The 14,345-nt window shown below is 46.2% G+C and overlaps 6 protein-coding genes and 1 non-coding gene across 7 annotated transcripts; 1 reads left to right on the plus strand and 6 right to left on the minus strand.

Annotated features, from left to right (window-relative positions):
* Window positions 1-24: 24 nt before the first annotated feature.
* Window positions 25-2,070, minus strand: BDQ94DRAFT_138949 (cytochrome P450). Its single transcript, XM_026765335.1, has 4 exons — window positions 1,766-2,070; window positions 1,642-1,699; window positions 879-1,589; window positions 25-819 (listed from the first exon to the last, which is right to left on the minus strand). Exons 1-4 carry the CDS (start codon window positions 1,914-1,916, stop codon window positions 198-200), a joined length of 1,542 nt encoding a protein of 513 aa, XP_026629394.1. The 5' UTR covers window positions 1,917-2,070; the 3' UTR covers window positions 25-197.
* Window positions 2,071-2,651: 581 nt separating this feature from the next.
* BDQ94DRAFT_t76 lies at window positions 2,652-2,723 on the minus strand. Its single transcript has one exon. It is a non-coding gene; the product is annotated as a tRNA-Arg (tRNA).
* Window positions 2,724-3,362: 639 nt separating this feature from the next.
* Window positions 3,363-5,266, minus strand: BDQ94DRAFT_157838 (MFS transporter; the record flags this gene model as incomplete). Its single annotated transcript, XM_026768817.1, has 4 exons — window positions 3,363-4,058; window positions 4,114-4,607; window positions 4,671-4,857; window positions 4,916-5,266. 4 exons carry the CDS (start codon window positions 5,264-5,266, stop codon window positions 3,363-3,365), a joined length of 1,728 nt encoding a protein of 575 aa, XP_026629395.1.
* Window positions 5,267-6,239: 973 nt separating this feature from the next.
* BDQ94DRAFT_167990 (ester cyclase) lies at window positions 6,240-7,540 on the minus strand (the record flags this gene model as incomplete). Its single annotated transcript, XM_026770961.1, has 4 exons — window positions 6,240-6,546; window positions 6,621-6,790; window positions 6,853-7,277; window positions 7,333-7,540. The coding sequence occupies 4 exons, from the start codon at window positions 7,538-7,540 to the stop codon at window positions 6,240-6,242; spliced, it is 1,110 nt and encodes a 369-aa protein (XP_026629396.1).
* A 604-nt stretch (window positions 7,541-8,144) lies between these two features.
* Window positions 8,145-8,576, minus strand: BDQ94DRAFT_167991 (uncharacterized protein; the record flags this gene model as incomplete). Its single annotated transcript, XM_026770962.1, has 1 exon — window positions 8,145-8,576. The coding sequence occupies one exon, from the start codon at window positions 8,574-8,576 to the stop codon at window positions 8,145-8,147; it is 432 nt and encodes a 143-aa protein (XP_026629397.1).
* A 614-nt stretch (window positions 8,577-9,190) lies between these two features.
* BDQ94DRAFT_157839 (FAD-dependent oxidoreductase) lies at window positions 9,191-10,583 on the plus strand (the record flags this gene model as incomplete). Its single annotated transcript, XM_026768818.1, has 6 exons — window positions 9,191-9,252; window positions 9,428-9,688; window positions 9,745-9,793; window positions 10,013-10,256; window positions 10,313-10,389; window positions 10,431-10,583. 6 exons carry the CDS (start codon window positions 9,191-9,193, stop codon window positions 10,581-10,583), a joined length of 846 nt encoding a protein of 281 aa, XP_026629398.1.
* An 862-nt stretch (window positions 10,584-11,445) lies between these two features.
* On the minus strand, window positions 11,446-12,639 carry BDQ94DRAFT_157840 (uncharacterized protein; the record flags this gene model as incomplete). The annotated part of the gene is made up of 6 exons (XM_026768819.1): window positions 11,446-11,492; window positions 11,563-11,796; window positions 11,863-12,057; window positions 12,322-12,459; window positions 12,520-12,567; window positions 12,612-12,639. 6 exons carry the CDS (start codon window positions 12,637-12,639, stop codon window positions 11,446-11,448), a joined length of 690 nt encoding a protein of 229 aa, XP_026629399.1.
* Window positions 12,640-14,345: the final 1,706 nt, after the last annotated feature.

Below are 14,345 nucleotides of genomic sequence, written 5' to 3' on the forward strand. Positions count from 1 at the left end.
TCAGATATACGATTAGAAGTCAAACTGGTAGAAAATGTTTAACTAGGTGTGACGTCTGTACTCTCTAGTTGTATTGCTCCCTACCACCGAGTTCCTATGTTCGCATTGATTTTCTTATTTCCTGGCAGTGACTATAAACCAAAAGAAGACTTATATACTAGTTTCAAATGCTCGAGACCATATTGTAATCCCCAGCATCAGTCTTCTCTTTTGCGTGGTGTAATTGTAACGTGAGGCACATCACCCGCCACCGGCATTGGCACCGTCGCCCTCCCTTTGGGAATATCAACTCTAGGAAACGGACATTTCTCAATCCCACCAGGTATGCCCACGTCATACCGACATACCACAATAGCAACAAAGTACATCACAAGTTGAGGTGCCATTATTTTACCTCCGCACTGATGGGTGCCATCCCCAAAAGGCCTGAAATACCGCGAGTTCGCGAGTCCCGGATTGTCGAGGAAGCGCCGATGTTTAAACTCCTCTGCATCAGGGCCCCAATGAGTTTTACTTACTTGGATGCGGTTATAAGGGATAAGAATATTTGAGCCCTTCCGTAGGCGATAGGGACCAATCTCTGTATCTTCAGAAATATGACGGAATACGTGTGTGCCAGAGTGGAGACGCATAGTTTCCTCAAAGGTGGACTTGAGGATTGGGCAGCACTCTAGCCGTGCTGGGATGTCGGATGGTGCCACGGGCTTGTTTCTCACAAATGCCTCTTCACATTCTTCTCGAATCGTAGCTAATAGCTCTGGGTTATAAAGAACTCTGCACAAGACCCAGAATGCGGCAGTGGATGGATTGTCGAGCATGCTGTATGGTTTGGTTTAGTGATAACATTCCAAGTACTGATAGATGGGCAACACACTCACCCCCAAAAAACCCAGACATACATCATAGCCAATTCTTCCTTTGTAACAGCTGCCGCGCGGATTTCATCTTCGGTCATAGTCACGAATTCTGCACAGTCCAACTTCTTTTCTGTGGGCAGGGCAAAGTATTTGGCAAGAATACACGCTAGCTTGTCGCTGGCAGCATAAGCCTTTGGGGCAAGTATTCTAGGACGTCTCGTGAAAATGGAATAAATATTCGTCTGGAGAAGGAACATGGTATCTACCACCTCTGGGAACATCTCCAGACACACTTTTCCAAAGGCTCCGTCACTAACCGTCACGGTAAAGGCATCCACAGTCCATTTGAACAATGAAACCTTTCCCGGCTCAGCAAGGGATCTTCGCAGTGAATCAGAGGCAGCCAAAGGGGTGAGAGTCTTATCCATCTGTGCAAGTATGGTTAAAGTAAGAGGATTATTCTGCGGCTGTGCTCGGAGACCTCTTCGCACATTTTCTGTGATTGCGCGAGGGATCGGCTCTTGCCTCTTGGCAGTTATCGTGGACCAGAGGCGAGCTCTTGTTGGACCCGGGACACCGGATGCTGCCATCAGGATGTCAAGGAAATGGTCGTTTCCTATCAGTTTGGTTTGCTTGTGAATCTCCGATATCAATCGTACATCTTGGACCACGTATAGTGATCGACCACCGACGTGCAAGCGGAACGGGGTATCTTCAGTTTTGAGGTATGGCCTAAGGCTTCAGTGAGATCGGAACTGCTACACTGGCTCCGAAGAACCCTTACATTGCGCTGTCTATCGTCTTCTCGATATTCCTTAAGAATGAGAAGGTGTGGCCGGCGCCTATATACACTTAGCGATGTTTTCGAAAAGAGATGTGTTTAGCATGGCTGTAGCCCAACTACTTGCCTGGTATCCAGTAAGGAATTAAAGGGGGTTCTCGACCATGAACATGTCTACCACTCCACTGCCTGATCGCATGCCATAAGCAGTATATGACAAGCGCGACACCAAGCAGTAAATAGCTTCTAGAGCCAGAAACAATCCCCACGAAAGACATGGTCGTCAATGACTATCCTTGAAATGTGGGCCTGGGGGGCAAGAGGAAAGGCCGTTGACTCTTGGTGAATGCCCAGGCGTTGCCATACTCGTGAGCCAAATGGAAAATTGAATGCTTACATAGGAATGGGGGCCCCATTACACCACGAGAAAATGTCCGTGACGAGTGAACGTACCAAATCCCGAAACTTGTTTTATGTTCCATAGATCATGCACGGGTGGATTGGAATATGCAACGTGACCATTCAGCTCCTCATGCGACCTTCAGCCCCAGAAGATATATGGCCAATGGAAGGCTCGAGCGGTGCTGTTTGGTCTGCACGTTGGGTAAGCTCACGCATCTACTACAATGCGCCACGTGCGGGTTTACCGGATCATTGAACAGACCTAATTGGCAGCGAGTTGGGAAAAGCCATACACGATAAGTTACTTGATGGGTACCAACAGAACATATTGCAGGCCAGCTGAGACCGCGAAACCGGTAGGAACCATGCTATCTGCGCCTTGGAATGAATGGAGTCAACATCTATGCTCATCACTACGGTTGCTTTCTTCAGCTATCTGTATTTTGGAATGATTACCATCAACATCCTTGCTTATCACATCCGTTGCTTTTTTTCGGGGTTTGCAATTAATGAACTAGCTGCTCTAGTGGTGTCCGGTGTTTGTCCGGCTATTGTCACACGAATTAGTGTAGGCCGGACGTGGGGGTGGCAAAAAAAGGAAGGAAAAATATTGACCTACGCAGGACTCGAACCTGCAATCTCTTGATCCGTAGTCAAGCGCCTTACCATTGGGCCAGCAGGCCAACTGTTGAATTATCGAATACATTTTTTGCTTAATGTATCATATCAAAGAAAAGGCATAACGTTTTAAAATCTCTCAGCTGCAAAAACTTGATCCTCTCGCATGTCTGGATTTATCCCTGACATTATGGAGCGACAGGAGTTTTCACCCTAAGTCTGAACGACATGCTTACATATGTTACTTTGCTCTTCTTTATGGATTGAGAGAAGCTAATTCCTATCGAATTTAGCTTTATAATCGTCCTTCATGCCACTCATTATTTGATTTGGGGGGTGTGGAGACTCGGATTAATATATTTCAGCAACTAGCCCTAACCATTATGAATATTAGTATTAGTATTAGCTTTCTGTCACAATGAAGCGGCACGTTAATTGTCATCCATTAGTAGTATCGTCAGCAATAGCTATTTCTTAGTCCACATTGCGACAATACCCAGCCATTTATCACTAACCAGGACAAAACCAAAGACGTCATCAAAGCCCAAAGGAGGAAAATAAGGAGGGACGGGATAGACAGGAAGTAACAATGCTGCAAGACTCAACATTCATTGAAAGAGGGTAAGTTCAGCAAACCTGGCCCATTTGTCCAAGTGTGATTAACCTCCATACTATATCGCTTGCTGCGAAACGGAGACTCTATTTCAAATGTCATGCCGCGCAAACTTGCTCCTCAAGCGGAGCTGCTTCCCACGCCAGTAAAGAACAAATGGAAATGGCACAAAAAGACAGGTCAAACAGCCCAGCAACGTACAAGCCCAACCTACCCCAAGATGATGAAACATAGCAGCTGCGAACAAGGGAAAGCCGGCTCCAAACGACGAACGCATGAAGTCGTTGCCGGCAAGCACCGATGCTGCATACCTTGGATAGGCACGGGCCAGGTAGCAAAATATCGGGTTAAAGATCAAGCATCCACCCACTGAGAATAGCGCCGCAGCAGCAATCGGGGCTATCCAGTGAACAGACTCGAAGTTACCGGTCCATCCAAACCAAAATAGAGAGATGGGTAAGCAGATGCTGCCTACACAGGCTGGAGGTAGCTCATATTCTGGTGGGAATGACTCGTCGTTGTCCCCAAGCAGCTTCGACTGGTAGAAGTATTTCCATGTGAAGTAGCCCGGGATAGCAAAAGCTACAGTACCTGTTATAATTCCTAGGAACGACATTCCGCTTTCACCCGAATTGAATCCATGAATTTCCTGAAAGACGATAGGGAAAGCCTCGAACCATATGTAGAGGATACCGTAAACGAGGGAGATGTAGACGTTCATGACGAGAACTATTGGCTCTAGAAAGCACAATTGGAATGGACGAACTAGAGCTTCATACACGATATCCTAATATTTTGTGAGCGCTGGCTTAGGATAGAAGAACTGCATACCGATAGCATACCGTAGATGGAATTTGGCGAAGCTCAAGCTCGGTCTCGGAGTAAACATCTAACTTGCTCAATTGGCGCATCCGCCGTGCGCGACGATAAAGAATGTTTGGACCATAAGTCTCCGGCAACAAGAAAAATAGTAAAACAAGAGCAAGCCCAGAGACCCAGATCAACTGCCAGATTGTCCACGTCCAACCATTGGCAGATGAAGCAAATCCACCAACCAGGGGCCCAAGAACTGGTGCGGCGATGGCAAATGCACCCCATATGACGATCATATAGTCGCGAGCCCTGGGGCTCCATAGATCTGCCATTGAAGCGCCCCCGGTTGCTAGGGCTGGCGAGCCGATTAATCCAGTCAGAAAGCGAAATGCCAGTAACATCCCAAAGTTGTTCGCATATACGACTGCGAAGTTGAGGAATACAAACACGAAAAGCGTCAGCACGTAGATTGGACTTCTTCCAACCATGGGAAGCTCAGAAAGAGGCGACCATATCATGGGGCCTGACAGATAATTCAAGTGTTAGTGAGTTGTAGTGTTATTTCTGAGGCTGTCAATGATCTTACCGATGCCATAGCCTAGCACGAACAGTGTAAGGCCCAGAGTGGCAGCTACATTGCTGACTCCAAATTGCTCTGCTACATCGGGAATGCCTGGTGAGTAGATAGCCGAGCCGATGTAGATTGCAAAAGTCAAGATCCATACTAGGCAGCTGACTAGGAACTTTTTGATAGTACTCCAGTTTTGCGGATTCTATCACCTGTCAGTCTCTGGAACCCTGAAAAATACACGCGAATGATAAGCATAATACCTCACTATCACCTGGTCTCCACCCTACGATTATAGGCCTTTTGTCTTGAGGAGCAGGTACCGGCCAGGATCCTCGGTGTGACCGGTAAGACGCCTGAGACATGATAGTTTCCAATCTGTTGGGCTCAATGATGCTTTCATTGCGAGTAATATCTGGCAAAGCGACCTCCTCTTTAGCCGCGACATCAGGCGGTTCTTGCATGAAGGATAAGTCCAGGTCTCGTTCTTCAGGGTACAGCAAGAGCCGCCGACCGCTCAAGATTCGGACGAGCTTCCCAAAGGCTGTGTCTCTTATGAGTTCTTTCATTGCAATTATTGTTAACAGCGTGAATGAATTGAATACGACGTCCATTTATCCGGGTGCAGAATAGAACTGGATAGGTACATTATTTGAATGAGGGGCCACGACAATTGTGTCTGTTCGAGACCACTCCTGAACCCTCATTTTAGTAATAGTCAAACAACAATCAAATTTTGCATGAAGCCCATTGGGTACTTAAAACTAAGCTACTAGCCTATCATATAATGATGAATAAATGGCGGCCTAGACCGGAACATAGCCAGAGCATACCGGCCGGAAGTTCCATCGGAAAGCCGAACATCTTGGACCGACACAGTATTTTTCGACGTACTAGCGAGAAACACTACTCAAAAGACTGTATGTATGTATAGTAAAGAATGGTCGAACATATCCTGGATCTTGGGTTTTATGTTTGTCCTTTTTTTTTTTTTTTTTTTTTTTTTTTTTTTTTTTTTTTTTTTTTTTTTTTTTTTTTTTTTTTTTTTTTCATTTCTCTCTTTTCAGGAGGGTCGCATTCGGGCGGATCTGCATGTGGTCTGTGCCGACCCTGATATTCTTCTACTTCCGCTCGGTCTACCGAACAAAGAGGGCTAGGTTCCGAAAGTTTCTCTTCCGCTGGGGAAATCGTGCATAGAATTGTAGACGGCTGGCTCCATAACAACAGGATAATGCAAATTTCTCATTCTTTATGTAGAAGTATCTCAAAGCAGTGCCAAGCCGAACTGGCAATACAATATCGTAGGAGCCGCAAGTATGCGATGGCCCATGCTTATAACTGCAAAGCCTATATTTCACACACAATTAACTGGGGTAGCAAAGATAGGTCTATTGTTTTTGATTCATAGATTCAGTCCTCCTAGCAACCTCACGATGCCTTAGTCTGGAAAGAAGTGTACATTCTTCAACACGGGAGACGAGGATTGGTTCATGAAGAAATAACGTTCGCCTAAGCAGCAACAGTGTCACTTGTTGGACTAGATTAGGGTCAATCCTTTCTAGGGCATAATCAAATAGAGGCACAAAATCAAACTTCCCGAATGGCCCCCTCGAACAACTGGTTCGACGGAGCAGAGCTCTTATGACGCATTTTTGCTGCTGTCTCAGCCCCTGCAACCGGTGCTCGAACTTCAAAGCTTCTTCCGTGGGCCGGCCTCTTCCCACCAGGAAGTGGATATGGAAATGGTAGAAACTCTGGCATAAGGCCCAGCTGCTTGAGGACAGTGGCTTGGTCCCAGGTGATGTGTTCGTGGTAAAGGCGATCTCCTCGGATGTTGACCACTGCCATGAACGGGATCTCCAGCTTGCGGCCTGTTGGAGGGATCCCAGGGATTCTGGAAGGTACGTTAGCATAGCGGTATGAATAACTATGAATGTGTAATGCAAGACATGAGAAGGTATCAATTACAACCAATCGACTTCAGAATCATGTGTGAAAGTCATTATAAACTCATCAACTACCCGATCAATACCGATAGTCCGACTTATCAGTTCATTCTTGGTATCTGGGGGGTTGTTGAAAATAAAATGGTCGCGATAGAATCTGGTGAGCTCATCACGGCCAATCCCACCCGTCATCTTCAGACAATCTGTCAGCCGGTTGAATTGAGACACTAATGACTGGGTTACATGCTACTAACCGTTGGGATGTGATTCACATAGGGCTCTTGCACCATTGTTGCCATTGTTTGCTCAACTGATCGATTGTCGAATTCAAAGTAAGTATGTTCTTCCCAGATAACCTCCAGGTCGAAGAATGGGCCATTCATGTGCTTTTTTAGGAAGGTCAAGCTTCGCGTATGTGAGACTCCCTCCGTGGCATAATCGAATGCGGTAGAATTTGGGATGGCAAAGAATTGGCTTTCTATGTTTGGATAGTCATATTGCGTTGTACTGAATGCTCTTTGTAATGGTGTATCCGCTTTCCCAGCTAGATGGTACATTGTGGGAATGTGGCTCGAGATCAACTGAGTTGCATCGCTTGCTGCCGCGTACACAACAGCTGCCGTGATTCTCTCGATGCCGGGAAGAGACTTCAGGCCTTCCCATAGATGAAAGCCATATGCTGCGGTCTGAATAAGCAATAGTCCTGAGTGCGAGACCTAGAGTGAGAGCCTCACCTATAAGACCAATGATGTCGTTTGGCGTGCACTTGTCATGTTGCGCCAATTCCTCTACCGCCTGGCACAACACGGTTTCCTGGCTGAGGGCAGATTCACATATCTGGATGACAGTATATCCCTCCTCAGCCCACTTTAGGGAAGGCGGAGGGGCAGAGTGATCCTCGATTAGCTGACCCGAAAGGCCATCAGGAAGGACGATAATCATACCAGGGCCAACGCCTCTGCGAGTAAGAGGGGAGAGAAGGAAAGAGTTTGGCCGTGTTCTGTTAGAATCGCCAATAAGTAATGCAGTCATGCTCGTACAGGTTTGATCCATATCTGCTTGGTGTTGAAGTTATAGACAAGATCCGGGGGTAACGGGGTATGTTATGTGATCTGTTAAGTAGGTGACCTTAGTGCCTCTTAAGTAGTCGTGCACAATGTCTTGGTTATCGCATTTCCCCGCATGTATCGGGGAATAGCTATTATTTTTGTCTTTTCGGCCGACAATCTGGCCACCTTTCCTGTCAATGCGGGGGATCTCCAGGCAAGTGGTTGTAGCGTGGCTCTCTGACTTGACTTATCATCCCCTCCCCTCAACTGCTTCGGATACCAGTGCATAAGCTCCGAGATGCGAGAGTGGCGTGAGGGGGTTACAGTGGCTCCAGCGGCTTCTAGCTCTGCAAAAGAAGGGTCTGCTTCAAGGGAGATTGGTTGGTCGGCCTGTGCTCCGCGGGATGCAGATCGATCTAGGTCAACATCGACCACTACTTGTGTGGAATAAAACTTGTTGCTGTTACTAATTAATTCAATCGCCTTGACCAGTCCGCCTACCAGTCCGCCTGCCAGTACAGAGCCAGCTCCTTCATTCCCCAATTATGGCCTTTATTCAGGGTTTTGCATTTTCTTCCCGCCGAAATGGTCTCGGTGATAATGTGAAAGCGCAACATGCTCAATATTGTCGATTTCGGTTCTGAGTCGTCGAGTATTTCTTGCCCAGATGCCACCTTCGGGGCTAGGATCGAAGACACGAAGGATAGGCTTACAAGGAGTAGAGATATCCCATGCATGGCACAACAGATGTTGTCCATGCGCATTTCCATAGTGGCTCCACCACGCTCCGTCCACGAATTCACCAGCATGAGGGGAATTCCCATAAACCTACTTGCCACTTTTACAGCTGCATTGGGACTTGGGGAGATCGGGTCGAGTTCGTCGTTGACGATAACATGGATCTCGAGGTCATCAATTTCAGCAAGCATGATAAGGTCTCTACTCCGAGCTTCTTATTGAGGAATGGTGTCGGTCTAACAAAGGATTTTTGGCATATATTAGTGCATTTGAAACATCATATGAAGTGCCCCGACGTCATAGAAGGCCCATGACACGCATATACCCATTAGGTTCGGTTTCCGATCGTAGAGGGTAATACATATTGGACTGTTTGAAACGCCGAGAGTACATCTGCGCGCAGAATTGCTCCGAATGGATTAATTGCAGTCATAGATCATTGGCCATACGCAGGACATGTGGAGCTACTGAATAGGACGGAGTACACTGAAGCTCAAATTGAATCGCCAATATAGAAAAAGTATTTGTGTGTCGGGGCAAGCTATCGCGTCCATGTGCTCAGTCCGGGGAATGGCGAGCCAGTGTAAGAGACCCAGTCGATTATTATCTACGCCAATGCTTCTCGGAAGATTACAAGTAACAATTAGCAAAAGGGTGTAAATCTGTATTGAATATACCTCGTTCTTTCACAGGAAGTAGACGCAGAGAGGCGATGGCAAGTTTCGGAGGCGTTTACCGCCACGCTGGTCGCGCTTCCTCCACACCGCACTTTCTCATACCACTGTCCCTTAAAACCCGCGCAAACATGCAAATGCACTCGAAATCGGGATTGTTCAGACGCCAACAGATCATCTTACTACTTAAACAGTCCGCAGATGTGTTCCCATTGAGCATAAATATGCGGCCGCGAAATATTACGATTATTACCCCCGTGGTGATTGCTTACCCAGCTAACCCAAGCTACATACTGATTAATTTTATTTTTCCCTATGATTTAGATTAACTCTGATGGTTAAAAGTGAATTTCTTCAAGTCATAATAGTCGGAGATCAATCTCAGGCCTGACCCTGGCCCACTGTCTTCATTATGCGAACATCCCACATATTGATCTTGAAAAGACCTCCGACCCAGCGCCTCAAGTAGGGGCACCAATCGGCATTATGCCAGACAGGGCTCGAATACTTGATCAACTTGGACGTTGGAAGAAGATTGAGTATGGCCTCGAACCACTTGCAAGACCCATTCTTGTCGACCACGGAGAGTTTCAAGTGGAAAGCTCGTACCCTAAGGTCATGCGCAAAAGGTTTGTAGAGTATTCCGGGAGAGGAAAGGCTAAGATTTGGATTGAGGAATACCTAGGTTCAAGTATCCCATTGCATTCATCGATCGACAAAGAATTCTGCAAGGAGTATGCCTCGTCTAGAACGGTATTATCAAGGTACTGCCATTTATCAGAACTAGAGTCCGCTCCCGTTGTCTTTGGTTGGTCTTCTTCAGCATTTGTTGGCTGTCGAATTCGTCCTTGGTTGTAGGGGTCGGTTCCTCGTTGGTGGACTCTACGTCAATGTCCTCATCTGATGGACCTGTTTGTTCTCCCATTTTGCCGTCAGCTATCTAAATCCCGCAGGTACAAACAGTTCTGCAAGTTCTCTATGAAGGATATGCTCATCCCGAAAGGATCCGGCTTTCGGAAAAACTAATACCTATTGAGATATCAGACGATGGGGCTACAGTCACTACGGCTGATGGAAAGATCCATAAAAGGCATATTTTTGTTGGAACAGATGGTGTGCATAGTGGTGTGAAGGCCGAGATCTGGAAGGTTGGCGATCGATTACAACCGGGTCGAATCACAGCTCAGGAAAGAACTGGTATGACCAAGGTTTATTGAACTTTCAGCGAACGATTCACTTACATATCTCTACAGCTCTAACTACTCAGTATATTTGTATCTTTGGCATTTTATCACCGATCGAAGGGATGCCACCGGAAGGGCAAATCCATGTGCTTGCATCCGGCTGAGTATCACCATCGTCCATGGAAAGCGTGGCCGACTGTACTGGTTCCTTACGCAAACACTAGACAAAAGATACACTTGGCCGGATTGTCCACGATTCGCAGATGATGGCATGGCAGCAGAAGCAGCTAAACTGGATGGGTTTCGGGTCTGCAATTATATTACATTCGGTCACATCTGAAAAGCATGGGAAGTTGCAACAACGCCTCCATTAGAAGAAGGCTAGATGCGGACCTGGTTCTGGGGTAGGATGAATTGATAGGTGATAGTGTGCGCAAAGTAATTATCTCATCGTTGTATACTTCTTGTATGTTAGCTCGCCTAACAACAAACGACGCCGCACAGTGGAGAGGGGGCCAACATGGTGATAGAAGACGCTGCAACGCTAACGAATCTGCTCACCCGACTCCTCCGGGACGGCAAAAGGCTAGCAACTACCCAGCAGATTGAGAACCTATTCAATGACTATTATAAGATCCGGTTCGAAGAAGAACAAAGTCCAACCACGACCAATCCCTTTTAATGGTCCGCCTTTGCACACTTAATGGTTTACGACGTACCTTGATGATGCGGTATGTCATCCCACATGCTCTCTGTCTACCGGTGCACATGATTCCGAATTCCTGGCAGATGCAGAACTCTGCGAATTTCCCCCAGTACCAAGCGGGATCGGGCCTGGATGGGAGAAGTATAAGAGAAAAGAGCGGAGATAGATAAAGCTGATTCAGATGTTGTTTGGTATATTGGTCGCGCTGTTCATATGTCGGTGTCTCCCTTCGTGATCAATCAAAAGCTTGCTTCAAGTTGATGGGAGCCTTTGAATACTTCATATTGGGTCTTGATAGATAATATTGGTTGCAAATTCATGTTACACAAAAGTAAAATCAAACAAATATCCAAGAATTCGATCTTCCCACAATATGGTTTTCAGTGAAGTCCTTTTGTAGAGAATGCTTATATCTGCCTGCCTCAGACGATTGGTGCCGAATGACTTGCAGGGATGGGAGATTCCAATTGCATTGCTGCTCGAACTCCAACAGTGGCTAAACAACTATCAAGATAATCACATCATGGCCTTTGTCGTTTGTGACTATATGTATGATCAGGTTCAGTCCTCCCAGTTATATGTGCTGCTGGAACAAATAATCACAGCCATGAACTTGGACACTCTGTCTCTGTCTCTGAGATCTGTGGAGGTAAGACCATATTGATTCCTTTGCCGTTAAACTGCGGAGACTGGCTGAGTACGGTCCGATCTCTCACCTCAGCCTGGACCTTCCGTCTTAAGGTCGGAGTAAGAGCCCGACTGTAGGTCTGCCACAGTCGAGGCAAGAATTGAACGTCTTGTACGCAATATTCCACTACATCTTTCGAAAGGGGCCGAGAATTGAAGACTTCATACGAGCCCCCATGCTGGGGTGAGAAGAGGGTCTTTCCTCACTCTTTCCTCGCTCTCCAACTGGCCTTCTCAAAGGGGGTCATGGGCGCATCCCGCGAAATACACTTGGCCAGCCCGGCCAAGTATTTCCCGGGACGTGCCCTGGTGCCCACCTCCATGACCTGCAGGTCATAAATGCCTGCCAGTTTCACCTGATACTGATGGAACATGGCAACGGAGTCATTGCGGACATCAAAGAAGACTTTCGGAATCCCATCTGACTCAAAAATCGACCGAAGAGACTTGCCCGTAGTTGTTGCGTGATCAAATGCTGTGGCCCCGAGAGTATGAACATCTACTAAGTAGACACGATGTTGTGGGTCCAAGAATATTTGGACAATAGAGATCGGGCCCTCTCGACCGAGGTTTATACCTTCTAGATCGATGTATATAGAGGGGGGAGTGACTGGAGAGTTCATCAAGGCTTCGATAACCTCGCATATACCTTCGAGAGTATCAATAAACGAAACCGAGACCTCACTGCGCGAGGTCGCGTTCTCTGTTGAAGGTATTTTTCTGGCCAGGACTTTGTGCTCTTCCTTGACCCGATGATTAACCAAGATTTCACTCTCCCCTCTGTCCTTGTCTGTCCCTACCGCACCAGTAGGTTCCTGTACACCTGTGGACAATGATTTTCGTTATTATTGCCAACAAACACATAGCAGGCACATTTACTCACCAGACATGATAATGATAGGTTTCGTAAGGAGGTAGTAGGCTCCCAAATCTATATGAGAAGGATCTTCTGATAATGTTCGGTTGCCCGCGCACCTCGTATCTGGACAAGGCCGAGCAGCATCAGGAACTGAAAGTGGCCTGGGACCTTTTATATAATATGATTAGAATATGATTCACCCATCATTAGAAGCGCCGAGACTGTAGTCACCAGAACTGAATATATGTCGTTGAAAGGATAACAGATGGTAACAAAGAGAGAAGTTTAATCTCGTTCTGAACCATCCAATGGTCTTAAACATTGTGAATTCCAGACCCGCGTTGCTAGGATACAAGGTTCAAAACGAATCACCAACTTTCATCGGCCCTTCTCTAGAGCCTTGTAATATCACGCGAGGAATAGCCTTTGTGGAAAGGTTCTGAATGTATATATGGTTGAAATATATAACTTCCTTCCCCAGCACAGACAGAATATAGGCAGTGGTGTGGATGAAATGCGCAACCTATAAATAACAGGTCAGATTACACAATATGCTTTTGAGGTTGTATTGTGATCTGGAAAGCCTGTGCATGCTGTGCTGGGAAATGTGAATCTTCGATATCTGAGGTGCTAGTTCCTCGGCGTAGAGTGAACAATGTCATTGTGAGCTGTAGAGAAAGGAACTCCTAGCTGATTGGCCCTCTGTTTGCAACTCAGCTTTTTATAGTAATTCCTATCATCTGTACCATTCTCGGTGAGGTATTAGATCTTTATTGATAAAAGATTGAGCGAAGGACATATTCTCACCTGTAATAATGGCCATGTTCTGGTACCTGCCTTCGCATAGCCAGAATCTCCTATATATATTAACGATAAACATCATGTTCAAAAAACCGAGAGTAGAGTCAGATTGTTGGCCCTCTGGGGTCTTAAATAGGCCCTCGAAAGAAAGAAGATCAGAAAGGTGAATGCTGCAGACATGGTCACGTAGGCGGAACAGGATCGGGGGAAGTGTTTGACTATAGTGAGTATTTTAACATATCAGAACAGTTCCAGAAGCAAAGCACTCATAGTCAGTCGCAGCAAATGAATGCTGGCGGATACTTCCTTATATTTTACGGGAGTACCTATGGGATGAAAAACAGCGGTGGATAGCCGGCTTAAAGTAGGCGGTTTCTTCACTAGTAAAATCGAGTCACTGGCCGCTCAAGCAGGCTATTACTCCATACTCAAAATACCGCCAGCTGCGATTTCACCCTCCGGAGGCCTTATGAGATTTAATATACCATTGAAACTATAAACAGATGACCAGAGAACTATAACTGTTCACAGATGCCAAAGATCTATCAATTCATATCCAGGCTTAGACAAAGTCCACCAACCCAATATATGGAATATCAGTGTATCCTTGGTAATTGAATGAAAAGCATGGTTAGGCGTAATCGCCCTTTGTTAGTTCGGACATGACGTGTCTTAGACCACCCATGCCTTTTTCAAGAATGTGAATAACAACAAGAATCATCTTATGCCCAAAGATTCGAGGCCACCAGGAGATGGGATCAAATTTCTGAGATGGTTCAAGAAATGTTCGCAGATTGTCCTTACTCGTACCAGAACCGTTGTGGAAGCACCCGACTTTTTCTTTTTCTCTTTTTATATGTATCCATGTGTGATGTTTATGCACAAGTGAGTAGTGTCATTTCTGGGTTCACTCCAAGACTGTGGCATGGAATACCTCATATGGCGGAGCACATCATTTGGGAAGAGCTGAAAATTTTCATTATCAAGCCGTCGGTTTTCAGTGTAAATCCTGTGACTGAGCAGAACTTCAGTAGTAACCAAGCCTTGGG

The sequence above is a fragment of the Aspergillus welwitschiae genome (assembly GCF_003344945.1).
Source record: "Aspergillus welwitschiae strain CBS 139.54b unplaced genomic scaffold BDQ94scaffold_7, whole genome shotgun sequence".
Lineage (NCBI taxonomy): Eukaryota > Fungi > Ascomycota > Eurotiomycetes > Eurotiales > Aspergillaceae > Aspergillus > Aspergillus welwitschiae.